Source organism: Thermothielavioides terrestris, chromosome 5 (assembly GCF_000226115.1).
Source record: "Thermothielavioides terrestris NRRL 8126 chromosome 5, complete sequence".
NCBI lineage: Eukaryota > Fungi > Ascomycota > Sordariomycetes > Sordariales > Chaetomiaceae > Thermothielavioides > Thermothielavioides terrestris.
This window is the reverse complement of record NC_016461.1, coordinates 1,983,782-2,003,129: the sequence shown is the minus strand read 5'-3', so window position 1 is coordinate 2,003,129 and position 19,348 is coordinate 1,983,782. Positions and strand designations below refer to the sequence as shown.

Sequence of the window (19,348 nt, the reverse complement as noted above, 5' to 3'; positions counted from 1 at the left end):
TATGCCACACTGATCCCATCTATCCTACAAACCGGTTTTCCCCCCTCACTACCCCATATCAATACACCAGCACCAACACTAAGTCGACCTACCCCATCCTCTCCGCCTCCTCCATCAACTTCTCCACGCTAAACCTCGCATCCCCTTTCCCAAACCACTCCAACAACCGCCTCCTCTCCTCCGCCCGCTCCCTGCTCTCGACCCCATCCCACCCGCCATAGAACCGCTGCAGACACATGACCAACCACCTGGCCTCCTCGACCTTGACCCCGCGATCAGCGACCACGGCGCCCTGCATGAGCACGACGCCCCCCTTGCCGCCGCCCGCCGCCGCGGCGGCGGAGGTGGCCAGCTCGTCGCCGTAGTAGTGCGTGGCGGTGGTGTGCGGCGCGGCGAACTCGCCGCGCGCCTTGTACTCGGCCAGGCGGGTGAACAGCACGGTGGCGCTGCGCGTCGGCGCGTCCCACGTCCACTGCAGGAAGTGCATCTCGGCGCCGCCCTGCTGCGGGTGCGGCACGGGCAGCACGAACTGCGGGTGCGCCCGCGCCAGCGCGTTCATGGTCGCGAAGGTCGCGGCGGGGATTACCGCGCAGAGCGAGTTCGGGTTGGCTGCGTGCCGCAGGCGCCAGATGGCGGTCAGCTCTTCGAGGGGGAGTGCCGCTGCTTTTTGCAGGTCTAGGATTTCCGAAAGGGGTTTGATGCCTGTTGGGGAGGCGGAAGAGGTGGATTTTGGAGGAGCGGGGTGGGATGCTGCTGCTGCTACTGGTGGTGGCTGTTGTTGTTGTTGGGATGCTGCTTCGGGTTGGGAAGACGGCGCCGGGCCGGTGGTGGTGGTGAGGGGGGCGGCAACGGCGTCCTGACGCAGAGCCTTGATCTTGTCGGCGTAGGCGGCCTTGAGCGAGTCGATGTCGGCGTGGCCCTCCTCGCGGGCCTTGCGGTCGAGCTTGTCGCGGTATCTCTCGAGCACGCTGCGCGGCTGCTGCGTCGTCGCCAGGAAGCGCACGTCGTGCACCTGCGCCCACCGTCGCTGGTTCGATGCCCGCAGTGTGCGCGTCTGGCAGCTCAGGAGGTGCCGCAGCACCGGCGTCCGCGCTGGAGCCATGGTCTCGGCGGGAGCGTGGGGAAGTGTTCTACTTCAAGCATGTGAGAAATCGCGAGACAAAACTGCATATCCGATAAGAAATTGACATCAGGGGCTTACAAGCACAACCCTAACCCTCCGATGCCCTTCTGGCTGGCAGACTTGGGCAACACAAAGCATCAACCGAGTAAACACACACGACTCAGCGCCGAATATGGTGATTTGATCGCCTCAGAATACGACAACCCTTCTCTGAGTGGCCAGTTTGAGGCCAGTGTAGTGTAAGTCCTCGTTCACGGACCCCCAGTGTCCCCCGAGCGGACAAGGGGCCGGGGGTTGAGCTGAGGCTGGGGAAATGCGGGGAACCTTGACGGCTTACCCGGCACTAGCTGCGGAAGAAGACCAATGACGCCCAAACCGGCGCGTCGCTGACGATCCTCCAAGGAAGAGTTGGCTTTGAGTTACACGGGCAGACGGAGTTAACTGCCGCGACAGGGACCCTTCCCCGCCTTTCGACTCTCCAACAAGTGCATGCATGATAAAACGTCCCCGAACCCCCTTGGACAGGGCAGCCTTCTCCGTCTTTCGTCCCTTTCCAACCAAGTCACTTGGATTTTCAACAAAGCGCTTCCCAACTCGGCCCTCGCACGAGTGAAATATCCATTTACCCCCCACTGTTCTACAAACTCGTCTAGTAAACACAGAAAAACGCTAAAGAAGTCGAGTGAAACCGCGGCAGGCACTTGTCCGCGCGGTGCCCGCTCTAACGCGGGCGGCTCTTGCTCTAGCCCCTCGAGGGGCGCGCCGCCAAGAGAGTGAGCCAAGATGGCAGACACTCATACGTGGCCGACAATGATTATCTCCCACCCCGCTCCTCCTTGATGCCGTCTCTCTAAAGCTCATCTCACTTCATCCCCGCCGCACACATGCCGTGGCAAAACATCCGCCCACCGTCCTTCTTCACCCTCATCACCTTGGGCGCGGCACCTTAGGCGTTGACGGTCTTGAACACCCACCTCTCCTGGTCCTCCTTGAACGGCACGCCGAGCTCAAACAGCTTGACGATCACGGCCGCGAAGTCCCGGAAGAAGAGGTCGTTGTCGGCCGCGTACTTCTGCACCCACTCCTTGAACTTCTTGTCCTGGACGAGCGCCATGTCGGCCGGCAGCATCATCAGGGACTTGGTCTTCTTGTCCTCGTACTGTTGTTTTTACCGCCTGCGTTAGCAGTCGCTCCCAAGACAGATACCTGCGCCAATTGCCCGGTTCTGCGAAGCTTACCTGCTTAGGCCCGTTCCACTTCTTCCACTGCCACTTCTCGTCGAGCAGCAGCTTGTAGTAGTCGTTGGTCAGGACAGTCGGGGAGAAGGTCCAGGGGCCGGAGAAGCCGGACCGGTCGGGGTGGCAGCGCCCGAGCGCGTGAGCACCGGACAGCGCGACGATCTCCTGGTCGTTGAATCCCATGCGGTAGAAGATGTTGCGGAGGTGGTCCTGGCCCTGCGCGCCGTCGGGCAGGCGGCCATCGGGAGTGCAGGCGGAGACGTCCTTGTCCTGGCGGCCGGGACGGTAGGGAATCTTGGGGCCAAGCATCTCCTGGATGGCGCAGACGCCGGCGAGGATCCAGAGATCGGAGTACGTGATCCAGGGGAACTTGGCTGTTTCCAAACGCGTCAGCAATTCGTTTTTTTTTTTTTTTTTTTTCCTCGTCTACAGCCCCCCTTGCGCCAGACTTGACGGATAGCACTCACCTTTCACAGGCTCGAGGAAGTCGCGCGCAACCTTCAGACCGGCGTTGGCACCGTGGTCGCTCTCGGGAGAGAAGCGCATGGTGGCGCCGTTGCTGCCGCCCGTGCCCGTCTCCTTGTCATAGGTGCCGCTGGCGTGCCAGGCGAGGCGGAGCAGCACCGGGCCGTAGCTGCCGTCGTCATAGTCGTCCTTCTCCTCGAGGCGGTTGGCGATCTCGTTGTACACGGCCTGGTAGTCCTCGAACTTGGGCGTGAAGGCCTTGGGCGTGGCCGAGCTCTGCTGGTTGTTCAGGTAGAACCAGGCACCGCCGCCGCCGACGGCAGCCGCACCGGCGAGCCACAGCCAGGTCGACGACCCCTGCTTGGCGGGCGGCTCCGACGAATAGAAGCGGCGGCCGCTCTGGCGGAAAGCGACACGGGGGGCGGCAGCGAACGCGGGCCGGGCCGAGGTGCGCAGGGCGCGAGTGAAGGTGCGGGTTGCGGTCGCCATCTGTGGTGTGCGGAAACGCGTGGTTAGAATTGAGCGTTCGGAGCGTGGGGGTACCAGAGCTCGAGGTGGAACGATTGCCAGAGCAGTGGATCGGGAATTCGCGCAAGTTGGCCGTGGCAACGAAGATCGATTGGAGGAAGATGCTCACCTCGAAACTCAAAGCCGGGTACTGAAGAGGACTCTGACGGAAGCAGGCAAGAAGAGAAACGGCTGGCCACCTCAAAAAGGCGTGATTGGGAATTGATATGGACGAGGAGATATGTAAGCAAGCGAGGGAGGCGAACGGGTGGCAGTTCGGCTGTTGCCAACCGCGAATGTGGAATCACATCGAAAAGAAAGATATGGGTGAACGGTGAGTGGTTGAGCTCGTCAGTGGGGGGCATCCACCTGTGGGGCTCTCTCTCAGTGTGGAAAGATCAGGTGAAGCGATCAAACATCTTCGCCAAGTCTTACTGTGGTCCTCATCCCGACGATTTCCAGTTTTGCAGCAAGTTAGGGTGGAAGACGCCATGGCGAGTGGGGACCCGGCGGCGAGTGCCGAGGCCGTACACGGAGCCGAGGGCTTCTCCGAGAAAGCCCGAGGAAACATGGAGCAAAACGGAGTTGGAGAGGACGTTGATTTTGAGCCTCCATTTTTGCGGCTTTTGCCTCCCCGTCCCTTGCAGCGCGGGGTCGGTTCCTGATAGGTTGCTTGTGACAGGACAAGCCCTGAGCACGGAGGCTCTGGTCGTGTTGAGATGGGACGATTCCGAGACGCCGAGCCTCCCCGAGTAATCCACTGCCTTCCGTAATGCCTTGCAAGAGCTTGCGGCCGCCGCAACATTGGGCGTTCCGTTGTATCTACCCACGGATATACTGGAGTTAATCAGGAGGGGAAAGATCTCATGCCAAGTGTTCGCATTTCAACCCTCATAGCATGGAATTGGTCTCTGTCAGCATGATCCCACACGGGAAGTGGCGGACCGAGCCCGCCACGTGCTAAGGGCCCACCACCCACTTCGCGAAATCGGACGTTAGTTCCGGAGTGAAGAAGCCGCAACTACAATACACGTCCAGTTCACAGCTATACAACGATACCCGTAGTTTTCTACGGCATGGAGTGGCTCTGAATAATCGCCCTGCAGCACAACTCCACAGCACGGGAGACAAGACGATACCTTATATAGCATGCAAGCGGGATTGAGGCACCAAGGAACGGTAAGCTTGCGAATAGTGATATAGCCGCGGCGAGCATTTCACGACTCATGAGCTCAGGTCCGTAGGAAGCATGATACGATGGTGTTGATACAATGGTACACTGCTTCTCTCCCTATACCGAGATATCAAGGTATTCAGATCGCAGGGAAGCATTAACGAGCCATCCGAGTCCAGCAATCGTCTCCCCAGACGGTCTTCTACCACCCCCACCCAGCACAAAAGCCAGTCCTGTCGTAAGTGCTTGGCTCCGGCGCAAACCAAAACCAACCCCAATGATGACGAGCCGAGAAGGCAGCTCGAAACTGCTATGATACAACGCCTGCCAGTCGCCCCCCCGACTGGCATGTCACCGGATGGTTGCAGCTATTCGAAGCTAGCTGGACCTTGGGCATTGGGGTTTGGATCCATGTGCAGTTCGTAATAGGCATAGAAGCGTTTCTCCGCCTTGAGACGGGTCGCTTCGTCGAGTTCGGGAACCCCACTGCTGTCCTTGGACTGTTTCGCTTTGGTGATCTGGGAGACAGATTGCGGCCTGTGTTCTCGGTTAGCGCCCGTGCTTCGCAAACTTTCCGACCCGGACCCAGACGAACATACCCGAAGAGCTCTCGATCAATGGCTAAGAATTCCTTCATCGCCTGCTTTCCTCCGCGCTGCTGCAGGTAATTCATGTACATCAGACCCAGCTCCTGCTTGATGCCCGGTGACAGACGGCTCTTGGCGCGCATCTCGGTGATGACGGTCTTGACCCTCTCAGAGTGCTCCGTCTCCAGCTCTGCGTTGGTCGGCTGCTCGAGCTCAAACTCGAGCCACTTCTGCCAGAAGTGGCGGCTATCGGCGTACCACTCCACGTTCTTGACAAACGCGGTACGGGCTTCGTCGACCGAACCCTTGACCTTCCACAGCAGGTATGCCCACTCCGTCACCAAGGCGGCCTTTGTGAAAATATCGACGATGGGCGAGTCGATCTGCGCCTTGTACACCTCGATCGCCGCATTGAGGCCGCTCTGGCGCCGTTGAAGATTTGCCCACGACACGATCGCCTCGACGCAGTCCGGCAGTTTCGTGAGCACAGCTGCATGGATATCCCGGGCAACGTCGATTCGGCCGCACATCTCCTCAAAATAGGCAAACTGGAGCCGGATGCCAGGTCTGCTGATGGGAACGAAGAGCGTGGTCGCGCGCAGATAGATGTTCCGCACCTCCTCTTCTTTATTCTCTTGCGCCTCCATCCACCGAGCATATCGGAACCAGAATTCGTCGTAGAGGGCGCAGGTGACCAGGCATCTTTCGTACAGGAACACTATCCGCTGGTAGTTGCCCTCTGCCTCCTCGAAGTCGAGGTACTTGCGCCAGTTAGCCAGCTGTTGGTGCTCCAATTCCGTGACGTGGAAATACGGCCGCTTGATCTCGGCCTCGAACGTCCACCGCTTGTTCGTCTCGAGCTGGGTGCGCTGGAAGACCTGGTAGAAGGAGGCATCGATCTTGGCCCGGATGTCCCGCTCGATCTCAAGCTCGGGTTTCTGCACGCCAAATTGGGCAGCCTCGGCAATGACCTCGGCCCGGTACCGAGCCACGATATCGGCCGAGACGAGTTCCTCCAGAGGCCGGGTGTGGGCCATCTGACGGAACCGCTCAAAATAGCGGGCATACTGGTGCATCGGGATGTGGATCACGCGCTTCAGGATGGCGAAGACCTTGTCGGGGGCCTCATGTCGAGTTTCGCACTCCAGGTACTTGTCCCAGAACGGATGCGAGAGGAAGTCCAGTCCGATATGAGAGGCGGCGCGCTCAAACAGCCTGGGAGAGGGGTCAGCAATGCGCGACCGCGGCGGGACGGGGGAATGGAACGGGTTGGGAAGGGTATGCAAATACAGGAGGGGACTTGGTGTAAGCGACGCGATCCATCCAAAGAGGCCAGACTACATCTCCGGGGCACGTGCGGATGAGAAACGTGTAGAAGGCCGCCACAGCACTCCCGAGCTGTGATCTGCTGAGCACAGCAGAGCCTGGTTAGAGATTGTGAGAGAACGATCCCAGCAGAGGGCGGCGGCTGCCGTTGGTATCTCTCACCATGTCGGGTACAGTTGCGTCTTGGACGCGATCCCTCTTGGTTCGTCAGGCGGCCGGCGCCGGCCTCGCAGGGCTGCTGCGGGTGATGAGGTTACAGGGAGGGCTGGGAATGAAACGGTTCGCCTATACTTACTCTCTCACGAGATGGGGAGTGTGAGTGGTTTCCATTTTGAAGGAGCAGTACTCGGTCCACAGGTCAACCGAGTTGGTGATGCTGGCGCAGCCTCTCTCATAGACCTAGTAGCGGCGTCAGCGTTGCCCGGGGTAGTCGAGTTCAAAAGAGAGCGGGCATACCATCTCGGCTGACTCGGGCCCGGAGATGTTAAACTCGAGGTCGGCATACTTCTTCCAATACCCGAAGAGCAGCGGGAACTTTAGGAGAAAGCGATCGTAAGCGTCGCGGAGGGTTGCCAATGCCTGCGGACTGGAGTTGCGATTGAGGCCGCCCTCGAGGCTTTCGCAGGCACGGATCAGCTTCTCCCAGTTCTCGAAGTTGTCTGGGTCCGCTTCCTGGGAAAGAAGTTGGGAGGTCAGCGCTTGCGGCCTTGATGCGGGTTACGCGGAGATACGACAATCTGGATGACTTACGACTTCAGCATTGAGGCGCTTGACCTCAGCGTTCTCCTCATCAGTTCCGCCAAAGGTTGTAAAGTCGGCCATGATTGCGGGTGTAGGTAGGGTCGGAGGGTACCCGGCCGAGGCTGCGCGCTCTGCGTTTCGTGGTCCGTGTTCTGCGAAAGAAATCCTATTCCAAAATAGGCCGCGTGGATGCGAGCAGATGCTTCTAGCTGGATACAATGAGTACTGTGGAGGCCCCTGATGGTCAAAGGATCGCTCCTCAGTAGCGCGTCTTGCGGAGAATTGAAGCGGCTGGAAGTCGAGCTGGGTGCTGCAAAAACAGGGCACAGATCCACGGCGAGGCGCATCGAAACGAACAGGAAATCGAATGCGGCTGGCAAGAAACGGACCAGGCTGAAAAAAAGCGGGTGCGCATTACATAATCACGCTCACCCGTTTAACTCGCTGGGCAGTTCTCCTGGCACGATGTCAGATTTTGATTTCTTTCTCTTCCCAGGCTGATGATGATAAAAACAATGATAGGAAGAGGCTGATTCTCCGCACACGGAGAACATGATCTCACCATTGATAGCAAATCTGAAGCCACCGCAGAGCAATTATGCTGCACTCTGCTCTTTACCTTTTCTCCCGTTGTGGCTGGATGTCTAGGTACCTACCGAGGTACCTTGCATTCTTCTTTTGAGCCAATCCCCGTCCGTGGCGCGTCACTCGGATTCCTCCAGACCACGCAGATGGCACCCCCGCCCCCTCCCCACCCCCTCCCCTACACCGGGACGCTATGCTGGTTTCGTCTTTGAAGCCGTCCTCCGACCCCCAGACCGCAGCAGTCCATCCACGAGCCCACGAACCCCATTGGAAGAACCTGCCCGGGTAAGAAGGTAAACTCAGGTAGGTGGTCGCTACGGAGGTACTGCAGGTGGTATGCGCAAGAATGTTGGCCCCTCGACTTGCTGCCTTGAAGTCCCATGCACCATTCTTCTACACTTGGACCAACTACGGTAAAGGAGATATTGCGTATGGAGTACTGGCTTCCCCAGGCTGACTCCCCGAGGGAAAGTAGGGATTTCAAAGCTCACTATTCGTAAAGGATAATGATAAAAAGGAAAGAACAGTGGGCTGCGAAAATCCACGCCCCACATTTCCTTGCCCTCCGGTATCCATGGATCTGATGTGGGCTCAGAAGTGCCCCTGTTAAAGGGTCCACAGCAGCCCCGCGCTAGTCAGCCCAGAGCCGTCAGCATGGCGGCCCGACCTGGCAGGCTGCTGATACACTAAAAACCACCTCCGTCTTGTAGCGGGCAGGCACGAAAGAGGTACCTTTCCTCCCCTGCCCCTTGCAAGCCCACCTAATGCCGTTCATTCAAACCGGACCTAAGGTCGAGTTGGTTGCACGTGCGAGATCGACCACCACTGATCACACGTGCTCTGCTTTCGCGGATATTCCAAGCTTGACACGACCTGGGTTGAGCTTAGTGTCTGCTCGGATGTTAACTTGCTCGAAACCGCCATGACCTCTGTGCCCGACTTTAGGACGACCTGTCTTCGCAGAACCCACGTTGCTGCCCCTCCCACTCGCTGCGCCTGAGAGCGATGGACTACAGCTACAATGCTCCCTCGACGGCCTTGTGGCCTGGGCAGCCGCCTTCCCCCGAGAAATCAAGCCAAATCCTCATCCGCGAATATCCCCACCGAGCCATTGCCATCACCTCCGGCTCGCACGCCCTGATCCTTCGGCACAGCGCGGCGACACGCGAAGCCATCGCCAATGGCTCCCTGGCCTCGTACTCGTCCGCGCGTCCGGGGTCAGCCGCCCCTGACAATATCGCATCCAAGTGCATGGTCGAGTTCTCCCCGACGTCCGACCGGTTGCTCGCCGACTACCGTCCCCTGACGCCGCGACCAATTTACGGAACCCTGGGGCTTATTTCGATAGGGCGAGATGTGTTCCTGTGTGTCATCACCCAGGCGTCACGTGTCGCAACCGTTCGCCCTGGCGAAACCGTGGAGAAAATCGAGGCCGTCCAGTTCTTCTGCCTCAACTCCGCCGAATACGATGAGGTCGTCGCCCTCGACCCCTACGAGGCGGACTCGGACGCCGCGTCAGGATATGGACAGGGCCTTGGGCGGAGAGAGATGCCCGAGGAACACCCTTGCCAGGACTTGCAGAAGCTGCTTAGCAATGGGACCTTCTACTATAGCACGGACTTTGATGTTACAAACCGCATGCAGGACAGGTAGGGAGGCGATTCGCGAGGCGGGATTTCAGGCGTCGCGCTGACACACTGCAGGCCGGCCGATGCTGCGAATTTCGATATAGACAACTTCGACGAATCCTTCCTCTGGAACTCGTACATGATCCGCCCACTGGTGCAATTCCGATCCCGACTTCAAAGACAGGAGCGCGAGGCCCTGGATGCCTCGAGGATATTGACCTCTGCAATCCGCGGTTTCTGTAGGAGTTGGGCGATACCACAGACCTCGGCGCCCTTGAGCTCTGCGAGGACCGGTCTGCCCTCCTACTTGACCGTCATATCGCGCTTGTCGTGCAAGAGAGCTGGGACAAGGTTCAACTCCAGGGGGATCGATGACGACGGAAACGTGGCCAACTTTGTGGAGACCGAGACGACGTACTGGAGCCCGTCTGGTGTTGTCTTCTCGTACGTTCAAGTACGTGGGTCAGTACCCGTCTTCTGGGAGCAGGCAGCCGGTCTCCTGCCTAACCAACAGAAAATCACCATCACTCGGTCTGCCGACGGAACCCAGCCAGCGTTCGACAAGCACTTCTCCGACCTGGAACAAGCATATGGCGCGGTGCATGTCATTAATTTGCTCAGTGCTACGAAGCCTGGAGAGTATGAGCTTACCACGCTCTACCGATTGGGCATTCAAAACTGCCCGCTCAGCCGGCCTGGGGGAGGAAAAGAGTCCAGAGACCACGCGCTGCTGCGGGAAACGGAGTACGACTTCCACGCCGAGACGAAGGGCCCCCAGGGCTACGTGGCGGCAAATGAAATCCGTCGGTATATCGAGGACTCGGCCGATGGCTTTGCCTACTATCTCGCCCAGGAATCGGAGGATGCAGGGCATCTGAATGGTGGTGGTTCAAACGGCCACAAGAATCGCCGCTACGTTGTGGTTCTGCAGCAAGAAGGTGTCTTTCGGACGAATTGCCTGGATTGCCTGGACAGAACGAACCTGATTCAGACGATCCTCTCGCAGATGGCAGTTGAAGCTTTCCTCGGCCACAGAGGAGAGCGAGCTACGTCTGACTTCTGGTCTAGACATGCGAACCTGTGGGCTGACAATGGCGACTCCCTGTCCAAGATCTATGCTGGCACGGGCGCGCTGAAATCATCCTTCACTCGGACTGGGAAGATGTCTCTCGCAGGCGCCATCGCCGATGTGCGCAAGTCAGCCACCAGGCTTTATTACAACAACTTTGCCGACAAAGCACGCCAAATCACAATCGACACTCTGCTGGGGAGAATAGTTAATCAGGCATCTGTCATCCTTTTTGATCCCATCAGCGACTATGTTACCGGCGAGCTGCAGCGACGAAGTAGTGAATTCTCCTCGAGTGAGAAGATCCACATGTAAGTGCGGCACTCCAGTCCCCGGATAGGACAGCAGGTTTCTGACATCGAACAGCCTTGTGGGGACGTTCAACCTCAATGGGCGGACCGACGGCATCAATGAAGACCTGTCTTCCTGGCTTTGGCCCTCTGAGTTGGGTTCTATCCAGCCAGAGATCATCGCGGTCGGGTTCCAGGAGATAGTCGAACTCAACCCACAGCAGATCATGAACAGCGACCCCAGGAGGAAGCAGCTCTGGGAAAAAGCCATCAAGAGGACGCTGGACCAACATTACAGCAGAGAAGGTGATGAGAAATATGTGCTGCTCCGGAGCGGACAACTCGTTGGTGCCGCGCTGTGCATCTTTGTGAAGGCCTCGGTGCTCCATAACATCAAGAACGTTGAGGGCAGTGTCAAGAAGACTGGACTCTCAGGCATGGCCGGCAACAAGGGAGCTGTCGCAATCCGACTCGACTACGCAAACACACCTATCTGCTTTGTAACGGCTCATCTGGCGGCTGGGTTTGCCAACTACGAGGAGAGAAACAGAGATTACGCCACCATCGACCAGGGCCTTCGGTTCCAGAGGAATAGAGGGATTGATGATCACGGTAAGAAGATGCTGGCTTAACAAGACTGGAAGCAGATGCTGACGCGCATCTAGACTCTGTCCTCTGGTTTGGAGATTTTAATTATCGGATTGGGTTGCGTCTGGAAGATGCCAAGGAGCTGGTGAAGAGGAGAAACCTGGAGCGGCTGTTCGAAAACGACCAGCTGAACCTGCAGATGGTTGCGGGGCTTGCCTTTCCCTTCTACTCCGAGGCCCGTATTACGTTTATGCCGACGTACAAGTTCGACATTGGCACCGACGAATACGACAGTTCGTAAGTAGTCGCAAGAGATGCGCAGTGGTGCAGCAGCGCAAACTGACGCAAATACCAGTGAGAAAGCCCGCATCCCGGCCTGGACGGACCGCATCCTTCGAAAGGGCTCCAACCTGCGGCAGCTGGCCTACAACTCAGCCCCCCTGCGCTTCTCGGATCACAGGCCAGTCTATGCGGTGTTCGAATGTACCGTCAATATCGTGAACGAGAAGCTCCGGGATAAGATAGGCCGAGAGATCTACGAGCGACGCAAGGCCGAGGTTGGCGGAGACACGGCGAATCTGGCTGCCAACGAGTCGGAAGACGAGGATCTGATAGACTACGACGCGATTGAACCTGGGCTTCCACCAGCCAGCTCCGACCGCCAGAAGTGGTGGCTGGACAATGGCAAGATGGCCCGATCGTCGATTAGCCCTCCAAAGCCTGAAAATTCGGCATCCCAGACCATCTTGAACCCGAAGCGGCCAACGAACCCCCACGTCCCGACTGATGAGCCGGACTGGGTCAGCGTTCCCAGGTCCGAATCGCGCCTCTCGTCCTTCTCAAGCATGTCGACGTCGCCATACGAACACGTCAACCATTCCATGTTGCTCTCGTCTTCCGTATCCAGTTCAGCGCCCAGGAAGCCCCTCCCTCCCTACGACCCGTCAGCGCTTCCCGCCAAGATCGGGAGACTGCAGATCAACGAAGACGCGAAGGGCACGCAAGTAGACGGCGGAGCGCCGCCCCCTCCTCCTCCACGGAGACAGACCAGCATGACTCCTGGCTCAGTGGCCAGTTCCCCTGCTGTTTCAATTCAGCAGAAGCGAGGACAGGTCAACAAGGCACCCCCTGCGCCTCCCGTGGGACCGAAGCCAGCGGTATCGCCAGAGACGGCGGCGAAGCAGAAGTCCCCTCCCCCGGTGGCCAAGAAGCCGGCTCACCTCACGACGCCCGCCTCCCCGGCAAACAGCGTCTCGGCAAGTCTCATGCCCAATGCAAAGGCGCATGATCCAAACGCCTCACGACCTGAGCTCCCCCGTCGTTCCACGGCTAGTGTTCACAACTCGATTTCCAATCTCAGCAGCAGTCTGCCTACATTGCCAGCTAGGAATGGGGTCATCTCCCGGGAAGAGGCGCCGCCACCGGAACTCCCCAGGAGAAGCGACGCCACCACGGGCAGCCCCGCGCAAAACCACCACCGCATGGCAGCTGCGGGGGGTATTCCCCTCGTTGGCCTCGCAGCGCCGCAGGAGCGGAAACCACAATTGCCGCCTAGGAAACCGACCATCCCGGCTCCTGCAACGCAAGGCCCCAAGCAGGCGCCGCCTCCGCCGGGTCCCAAGAAGCCACAGGTGGTTGATCTGCTGGGTGATGACGGGGCTTTGGAGATGGGGGGCTGGGAGGCGTTGAAGCCTTCCTCATAGGAAGAGGAGGAATGAACTGCCGGGCTTGTCGCTGGCATTCTGGGTCGTTCCGGCCGGCCGGCTGTTTGGGAGACGTTCAGGTTACATACACGGCATACGACTTTTTTTTTTTTTTTTTTTTTTCTCAGGGCTTAGTTATGTATGGGTTAGAACAGTGGCTGGTTTTAAAAGACGAAGGGGTAGATGGGCGTTGGGAGTTCACGGCACTGGGTGTCATGGTGCTTTGGTCTGCTGGGTACGCTGGCGGCAAAAATTAGAGGAATGGAAGAGCTCCGGGATCGTTTGAAACTCGGGCTATTTCTTCATCACTCTTCTGCTGTGCTTTGTTTGCTGTTCATGGCAGCCACGTACGTGGTTGAGTCCGCAAGTCGAAAGTCACCAAGTTGATGTCTGAGGCCTGGCAATTTGGATCACTGGCTGACGCGGATCAACACACGCGAAACTGTCTGGCACTGAACCAATTACGTCATTGCACACCTCAGCAGCAGCCGAGACAGGTGTCATATGTGTTGCATACGACACAAAATATTCCGTAGATGTTTCATACATAGTAGCAGAGTTAGTAAACGCCGCGCATGTCTGAATCACGCAGGACTTAGCTAGATCTCCTCGATCACTTCGCAAGCGGTTCCGAGAATGGAAACCAACCGGCCAGCAGGGTAAGTGTGGTGTAGTGTATAGTTATGCGGGGCTAGTGGAGCACATTTCGGAATCCACGAACTGGTTTGTTTACAGTATTTCTCCGTTTGGAGTTCACAACCTGCGGAAAATTGCACGAAGTCGAGTCAAATTGGAAAAGGAAGCCTGCATCGACCCGGCTGCGGCACAGAGCGAGTCACAAGCCGGCGCTAGTCCGTTCCTGGTCTGGCGCAAGCTAGATAGGGCGGTCACCGGGGACGGAGCCGATGCCAAGCAACGGTGCCTGCCGGGAGAACCTGGCTCCCGTCGCCTTGGGAGTTTCAGCCAGCAAGCGACCCAAACTATCCGGACTCGCTGACGTTCAACTTCGTTTGCATGTGCACATTCATTTTTCACATCTCAAACCCCCAGGAAGAAAGATTTACGGAATCCTCAGCATCGGGCACCGTGGCGGCCTTGGTCACAGGTACGTATCTCCAGGCTTAAGGCCAAGCAGGCCAAGCCTTGGGAGGTGGTCTTTGTGCTGTCGTTGCCGCTGTCGCTTTCCGGTGACACAGCACAGCCAAGGACGGATTCATAGGTGCCCACGAGTGGAACAGGACATACGCAAGACACCACCTGCTGGTCCTGCTGCCGTTCCCCGTCTCTTCATCATTGGCCGAGCGGGCTGTCCTCTATCCTTGGTGCTCGTGTGATACAGAGAGATTCGGACAGCAACGTTTCATTGGGTGATAGACCGAGGCCATCGCTCGCTCCGGCCCCGTCCCTTGATCGGGGGCCATTGTCTAGTTACAGTGTATGCACTCCGTAAGCCCACTCCTTTCCTCGTTTGGTCACAGCACTCACAGCACTGCTGTACTGTGTACGGAACATATGGGTATTGACACGTCTTGGTGACAGAGATTCGCGCAGTGCTCCGCCGCTGAGACTTATCTGCCTTGTCCTTATGAGGGGTCAAGCGCTAGCAGTCCACGGTCTACTGTTTCACACCCATCAGCATTGCCAGGTTTCCACCGCCGACCATGGAGCGGTCTGGGAACGCTTCGCCGTTGAGCGTCCCCGCACCTTGCAGCCCACCAGCACCTCTGGCCTTGTCCGAGTCCATGGCCCAGACAACGCCGTGCTCTGACACCACGCACTCCTCCGTCAGACCGGCATTGTACTCGGATTCTCCCAAGCCCCAGGTAGTCGAAAGGGAGAACCCAGACCCACCACAAGACGAGCCACAAGCTCAAGGCCAAGCACCGGCGCGACAACGACAACAACAACCACCCCAGGCCCCCGAGGAAGCCCCCGAGGTGCCGGCACCGCCACGAAGCCCGCAATGCACTTCGTCCCCTACCGACTGGCTGGCCACGCGCCAGCAGCTCCTCCCGAGAAGGAATCAAGGCAACAAGGCCGACTGGATCCGTGGCTGGAGCGAAGCGGTGGGCATGCATGGTACTGAGACTTATTGCGCCTGCTCCGAGACTGTCGAGACCAGCCGGGGCCGGAAAGGCAAGACGGCCGACCTAGCCGGCAACATCCGCGCCATCCTCCAGAGAACGACCAGCCCCTCAAACAGCAAACCAGCCACTCCCTCCGAACCCGAGGTCTGCCGCCACTGCAGCAGGCCCGCCTCCCCGCCCTTAAGCATAGCCACCAGTCTGACCAGCGAGAAAGAAGCGTCGCAGGGCAGCCGCGGCTTCGGCAAACGAGTAAGCGAGCTGCTCATGCGCGTTCGCCCATCGCTGCATGGCCAGAGAAAGAACGCGCACAAGCGGGACGCCGAGATCAGGAAGATGGCCTGGCCCGTCGAGTACCAGCCGCGGTGGGCCACAACAGGCCAGGGCCACAAACGGCTGCTGGTGCGGCCGCCCAGCCAGCCTCTGCCGGCCACCTCGCCGGCCCCGGTGCAGAAATCGCAGAGCATGGACCTCTTCCCGGGACGTACCAGGGGGCGAATCGATACGGGGTCCATCTCGTCCGACACCAGCGACTCGGGTGCGCCGCGAGGCGGGCTGTCCAGGAGCATGTCCCGGCTGCAGAGGGCTGCCGCGCTGCTCCAGCGGGCGACGACGCGGCCGAAGGATTAGGGTGCCGGGTTCGCAGGGTCGTTCGAGCAGCTCGTTGAGGGCGCCTTGCTGCCCTTCCGTCGGGGTTTGGGATCGACCTTGGCGGGCTGGTGCTGAGGAGGAGAGAGTTGGTGCGCGCTCCCAGCCAAGGATCCATGTCCAGCCTCGCTCCCAACGGAGCTGGGGAGTGATGAAATAGACCGGCGCCAGTGCGCATAATCTTGAGCCACAGCATAGATGAGTGCGCCGTCCGCAATAGCGGAGACCGCGACCCGAATCTGAAGCCCGTCATCTAAGGAAGCCGATGCCCGCGCACGGTGTCCGGCCTCCATAAAGTCTGTCACAGCAACCCGCCAACCCCGACACCGCAAGCTCTCTGTTACTCGCACCTCCCCAATGCTTCAACAACGGGGCCAGAACACGCGGAAATGCCATTGCAGCATCACGACTCTTCATCCGGTTACCTCATGCCCGTTGCCACAATCAGGAGATAACGAACCAGTCCATGCTCGGCCAGCCGTCCGACACAACAAGGACAGGGAAACACGCAGCAGTCAAGGGGGTCATGGTATCAGTTGGCAGTACGAGATGAGGCGGGTTGGCTGCTGGTCACAGTCGCTGGGCCCGCATGGCCCGGCCTGCAGAACGAGCGACATCCGTCGTCTGCCAGACGAGGAGAGTGAGCGGTTGTCGAAAAAGAAGCAGGGGAAGAAAGGGCGTGGTTCCAACCAACGTGTCGGTCGGTTAGGGTGTGATCTAAAGAAACAACACGTAGTACTTAATGGTATTGTTAATTGCCAAAAAAGCAACACTCCCGAAGCAGACCCCAGAATCCGCAATTGTATGCTGTAATATGCCAGGCAGCTTCTCTCTCGCGCGGTCCGTTTGTCATACCTGTGCTTGGACTTGTGTGTCCACGACGAGGTCGAGAACCGCTTGGAGCTGGGTATTGTTTGTTTGCGTTTGCTGCTGACTGCCAATTTCGTGTCTCCATGGGTTCAGTTTCCCACAGCTGTGAAATAAACCGTAGCAAAGTAATGGATTCCCGGAGATTGACCGGCGCTCAGCCTCGGGGGAGGTGGGGGGAGAATTGATACGAGTTCAAGAAGATCCGACCCTCCCCTTATTGCAGAGGTCAAGCACCGCCCGTGGAGGCGAAGTGCGAGGAACACGGTGGCGGACAGGTCAAGTCAGTAGACGGGTCTGGGTTTAGATTGTATATTCCGTCGACCTTGGAGAGAGGCCGAGGTGGATTTCGGGGTTTTGGGTTTCATTCAGCCTTTCCCTCCCCCCATACAAGGGAAGGGAAAGACAAGAGAGTCCAACCCCCCCCCCGGCGGGAGAGAAGAGAGCAGAGCAAGACTGGGGGAAATACATCCGAGACTTTAAGAAAAAGGGAAGAAAAAGCACCGTTGCCCTGCATTTTCAGATCCCCCCGGACTGAACATCAACCAACTCCCTTGCCGCAGTCCTGCCCATTGCCTTGACCAATGTGCCGCCGCAGAGCCAACGTTCCGCAAGCCAGGCCCCCAGTTCACAGACAACAACAAAGACCCCCGTTCCCGGATGATAACTCAGGCCCTAACTCGAGCTACACATAGAGCGCCAAGGAGGGTTGTGGGACAACCCTGCGGGGCTCCAGCTCAAGGAGACACGAGAGGGCGTGTGACAGAGGAAAAAGGAAAAGTAAAAAAAAGTCAAGCAAGCAAGCAAACAAGCACGCAGCAAAGCTGACGGGCTTACTGCTGCTCGGGGGCAGGCTCGTCGGCCTTGCCGTCGGCCTCCTTCTCAGCGGCCTTCTCCTCCTTGGGGGCCTCGGCGGCGGCCGGCTCGGGCTCGCCGTTGTCGGACGAGGTCCAGAGGGTGAGGTTGTCGCGGAGGAGCTGCATGATGAGGGTGCTGTCGCGATACGACTCCTCGGAGAGCGAGTCGAGCTCGGCGATGGCGTCATCGAAGGCCTGCTTGGCCAGGTGGCAGGCGCGGTCGGGCGAGTTCAGGATCTCGTAGTAGAAGACGGAGAAGTTGAGCGCCAGACCCAGGCGGATCGGGTGGGTCGGGGTCAGCTCGGTCTGGGCAACGTCGGTGGCGCTCTGTGTTTTGAATCGAGAAACCCGTCAGCTTGCCGCGGAGGCACGTGTGCGGCATTGAATCCGGGAGCAATCCGTACCTTGTAAGCCTCGTGGGCAGCAGTCGCGGCAACCTTGCGCTTCTCGCCAGAGGCGAACTCGGCGAGGTAGCGGTGGTAGTCACCCTTCCTGCAAGATGAGACGCGTTAGCATCGCAGCAACCTGCAAACTAAACTACCACCTCGAAACAGACTGGGCAGACTCACATCTTGTGGTAGAAGACCTTGGACTCGCCAGTAGCGGCATGGGGGATGAGAGACTCGTCGAGGACCTCGAGGACATCCTGGCAGACCTTCTCGAGCTCGCCCTCGATCTTGTGGCGGTACTCGCGGATGGTGGCGACGTGCTTGTCAGATCCCTTAGACTCCTCCTTCTGCTCGATGGACGAGATAATGCGCCAGCTGGCACGGCGGGTGCCAACGACGTTCTTGTAGGCAACCGAAAGCAGGTTGCGCTCGTCCACAGAAAGCTCGCCGTCGAGCTTGGCGACATCCTTCATGTAGGTCACCATCTCGTCATAGCGCTCGGCCTGCTCGCAGAGGCGGGCGAGGAAAGTCTTGCTGCATTTTTGGAGAATCGATTAGTTCGACGCGGCGACCGAGCAACCGCAGTCGGCAGAAATGTAAACACACCTCTCGCGCTACATATCAGTCCAACTGGTTAGCATCTTGAACCTGAAGCCAAAATTGCCGCGGGTAGAGCTTCGCCGCCTGCTACCGCCAGGATGCGCGAGCATTATCGCGATCGGCACCTGTGGCAGGAGGGGGAAAGGCGGTTTTTGGCGGGATGCACGTACCTCGTTCGCCATTTCGGATGATCGATCGTAGGAGAGTTGGACAAGTCAAGCGGAAATGTGAAAGTGTGAGAATATGGAGGGGGACACAAAAAGTGCGTGAGGCAAGTCGCGAGGTCAAGACAACTTTGTTTTGTTGTTTTGTGATGTTGGTCGAGGTCGGAGTGGGTGCAAGTGCTGGGCAAAGCGACTTTAGCGGAGACTGATGCCTCCCCCTCACCACGCTAGCGGGTGCCAGCCGGGCCTGGGGTCCCTGTTTTTTGAGACAGGGTCGAATGAACGCACAGGGCACCGCGTTAGCACGTGACTATGGCACCACTGTGGATTTTGTCTGAAAAGGGAGTCCTGCCCTAACAGCAGCGTCACAAATTTTGTCCCTTGACTCCAATTGCCTGGTCACCTCCCACTCCATGCCCACGCCGAACGAGGCAAGTATGCAATACTGTGGAGGCATCTTGGGCAGCGCGAAATGTCTCGAGGAACACATGAACATGCTCGGGACTACCTGGTAGGTAAGGTATCTTGAGCAGCCGCTTACCTGCTGAGGCTGCCTGGCATCCACACTTGGTAGTTCCCCAGTGTAACTGTAAGAGACGGCCTCTCAGCCGGGACTTGCGGCAAACGGGCATAACCACAGGCCCCGATAGCCCGGGACGGGACACGGCAACCTTGTTTGCGGTGTTATCTTCAACCTTCCCCAGCCAATCCATCC

At 58.5% G+C, this 19,348-nt stretch overlaps 6 protein-coding genes across 6 annotated transcripts; 2 read left to right on the top strand and 4 right to left on the bottom strand.

Moving 5' to 3' along the window:
- Window position 1: 1 nt before the first annotated feature.
- THITE_2121674 (uncharacterized protein) lies at window positions 2–1,371 on the bottom strand. The gene is made up of 2 exons (XM_003656638.1): window positions 1,202–1,371; window positions 2–1,130 (listed from the first exon to the last, which is right to left on the bottom strand). Exon 2 carries the CDS (start codon window positions 1,100–1,102, stop codon window positions 89–91), a length of 1,014 nt encoding a protein of 337 aa, XP_003656686.1. The 5' UTR covers window positions 1,103–1,130; window positions 1,202–1,371; the 3' UTR covers window positions 2–88.
- Window positions 1,372–1,717: 346 nt separating this feature from the next.
- Window positions 1,718–3,553, bottom strand: THITE_2171300 (uncharacterized protein). Its single transcript, XM_003656637.1, has 3 exons — window positions 2,829–3,553; window positions 2,362–2,735; window positions 1,718–2,282 (listed from the first exon to the last, which is right to left on the bottom strand). The coding sequence occupies exons 1-3, from the start codon at window positions 3,313–3,315 to the stop codon at window positions 2,070–2,072; spliced, it is 1,074 nt and encodes a 357-aa protein (XP_003656685.1). The 5' UTR covers window positions 3,316–3,553; the 3' UTR covers window positions 1,718–2,069.
- Window positions 3,554–4,579: 1,026 nt separating this feature from the next.
- Window positions 4,580–7,242, bottom strand: THITE_2070058 (uncharacterized protein; the record flags this gene model as incomplete). Its single annotated transcript, XM_003656636.1, has 5 exons — window positions 4,580–5,044; window positions 5,107–6,309; window positions 6,716–6,819; window positions 6,877–7,092; window positions 7,171–7,242. The coding sequence occupies 5 exons, from the start codon at window positions 7,240–7,242 to the stop codon at window positions 4,876–4,878; spliced, it is 1,764 nt and encodes a 587-aa protein (XP_003656684.1). The 3' UTR covers window positions 4,580–4,875.
- A 1,394-nt stretch (window positions 7,243–8,636) lies between these two features.
- THITE_2121658 (uncharacterized protein) lies at window positions 8,637–13,116 on the top strand. Its single transcript, XM_003656635.1, has 5 exons — window positions 8,637–9,395; window positions 9,450–10,754; window positions 10,810–11,345; window positions 11,399–11,618; window positions 11,677–13,116. The coding sequence occupies exons 1-5, from the start codon at window positions 8,752–8,754 to the stop codon at window positions 13,022–13,024; spliced, it is 4,053 nt and encodes a 1,350-aa protein (XP_003656683.1). The 5' UTR covers window positions 8,637–8,751; the 3' UTR covers window positions 13,025–13,116.
- A 1,458-nt stretch (window positions 13,117–14,574) lies between these two features.
- On the top strand, window positions 14,575–15,926 carry THITE_2121655 (uncharacterized protein). Its single transcript, XM_003656634.1, has 2 exons — window positions 14,575–15,256; window positions 15,338–15,926. Exons 1-2 carry the CDS (start codon window positions 14,686–14,688, stop codon window positions 15,736–15,738), a joined length of 972 nt encoding a protein of 323 aa, XP_003656682.1. The 5' UTR covers window positions 14,575–14,685; the 3' UTR covers window positions 15,739–15,926.
- Window positions 15,927–16,922: 996 nt separating this feature from the next.
- On the bottom strand, window positions 16,923–18,782 carry THITE_2070056 (uncharacterized protein). The gene is made up of 5 exons (XM_003656633.1): window positions 18,640–18,782; window positions 18,476–18,483; window positions 18,050–18,403; window positions 17,885–17,972; window positions 16,923–17,807 (listed from the first exon to the last, which is right to left on the bottom strand). The coding sequence occupies exons 1-5, from the start codon at window positions 18,649–18,651 to the stop codon at window positions 17,457–17,459; spliced, it is 813 nt and encodes a 270-aa protein (XP_003656681.1). The 5' UTR covers window positions 18,652–18,782; the 3' UTR covers window positions 16,923–17,456.
- Window positions 18,783–19,348: the final 566 nt, after the last annotated feature.

Coding starts and splice junctions, on each gene's coding strand:
- THITE_2121658 (XM_003656635.1), top strand. CDS start 8,752: ATGGACTACAGCTACAATGCTCCCTCGACGGCCTTGTGGCCTGGGCAG. Junction 9,396..9,449: donor ACAAACCGCATGCAGGACAG/GTAGGGAGGCGA, acceptor GACACACTGCAG/GCCGGCCGATGCTGCGAATT. Junction 11,619..11,676: donor ACCGACGAATACGACAGTTC/GTAAGTAGTCGC, acceptor CGCAAATACCAG/TGAGAAAGCCCGCATCCCGG.
- THITE_2070056 (XM_003656633.1), bottom strand. Junction 17,973..18,049: donor AAGGTCTTCTACCACAAGAT/GTGAGTCTGCCC, acceptor CTCATCTTGCAG/GAAGGGTGACTACCACCGCT. Junction 17,808..17,884: donor CTGCCCACGAGGCTTACAAG/GTACGGATTGCT, acceptor TTCAAAACACAG/AGCGCCACCGACGTTGCCCA.
- THITE_2121674 (XM_003656638.1), bottom strand. CDS start 1,102: ATGGCTCCAGCGCGGACGCCGGTGCTGCGGCACCTCCTGAGCTGCCAG.
- THITE_2121655 (XM_003656634.1), top strand. CDS start 14,686: ATGGAGCGGTCTGGGAACGCTTCGCCGTTGAGCGTCCCCGCACCTTGC. Junction 15,257..15,337: donor CACTCCCTCCGAACCCGAGG/TCTGCCGCCACT, acceptor AAGCGTCGCAGG/GCAGCCGCGGCTTCGGCAAA.
- THITE_2171300 (XM_003656637.1), bottom strand. CDS start 3,315: ATGGCGACCGCAACCCGCACCTTCACTCGCGCCCTGCGCACCTCGGCC. Junction 2,736..2,828: donor CTTCCTCGAGCCTGTGAAAG/GTGAGTGCTATC, acceptor GTTTGGAAACAG/CCAAGTTCCCCTGGATCACG. Junction 2,283..2,361: donor AGTGGAACGGGCCTAAGCAG/GTAAGCTTCGCA, acceptor TAAAAACAACAG/TACGAGGACAAGAAGACCAA.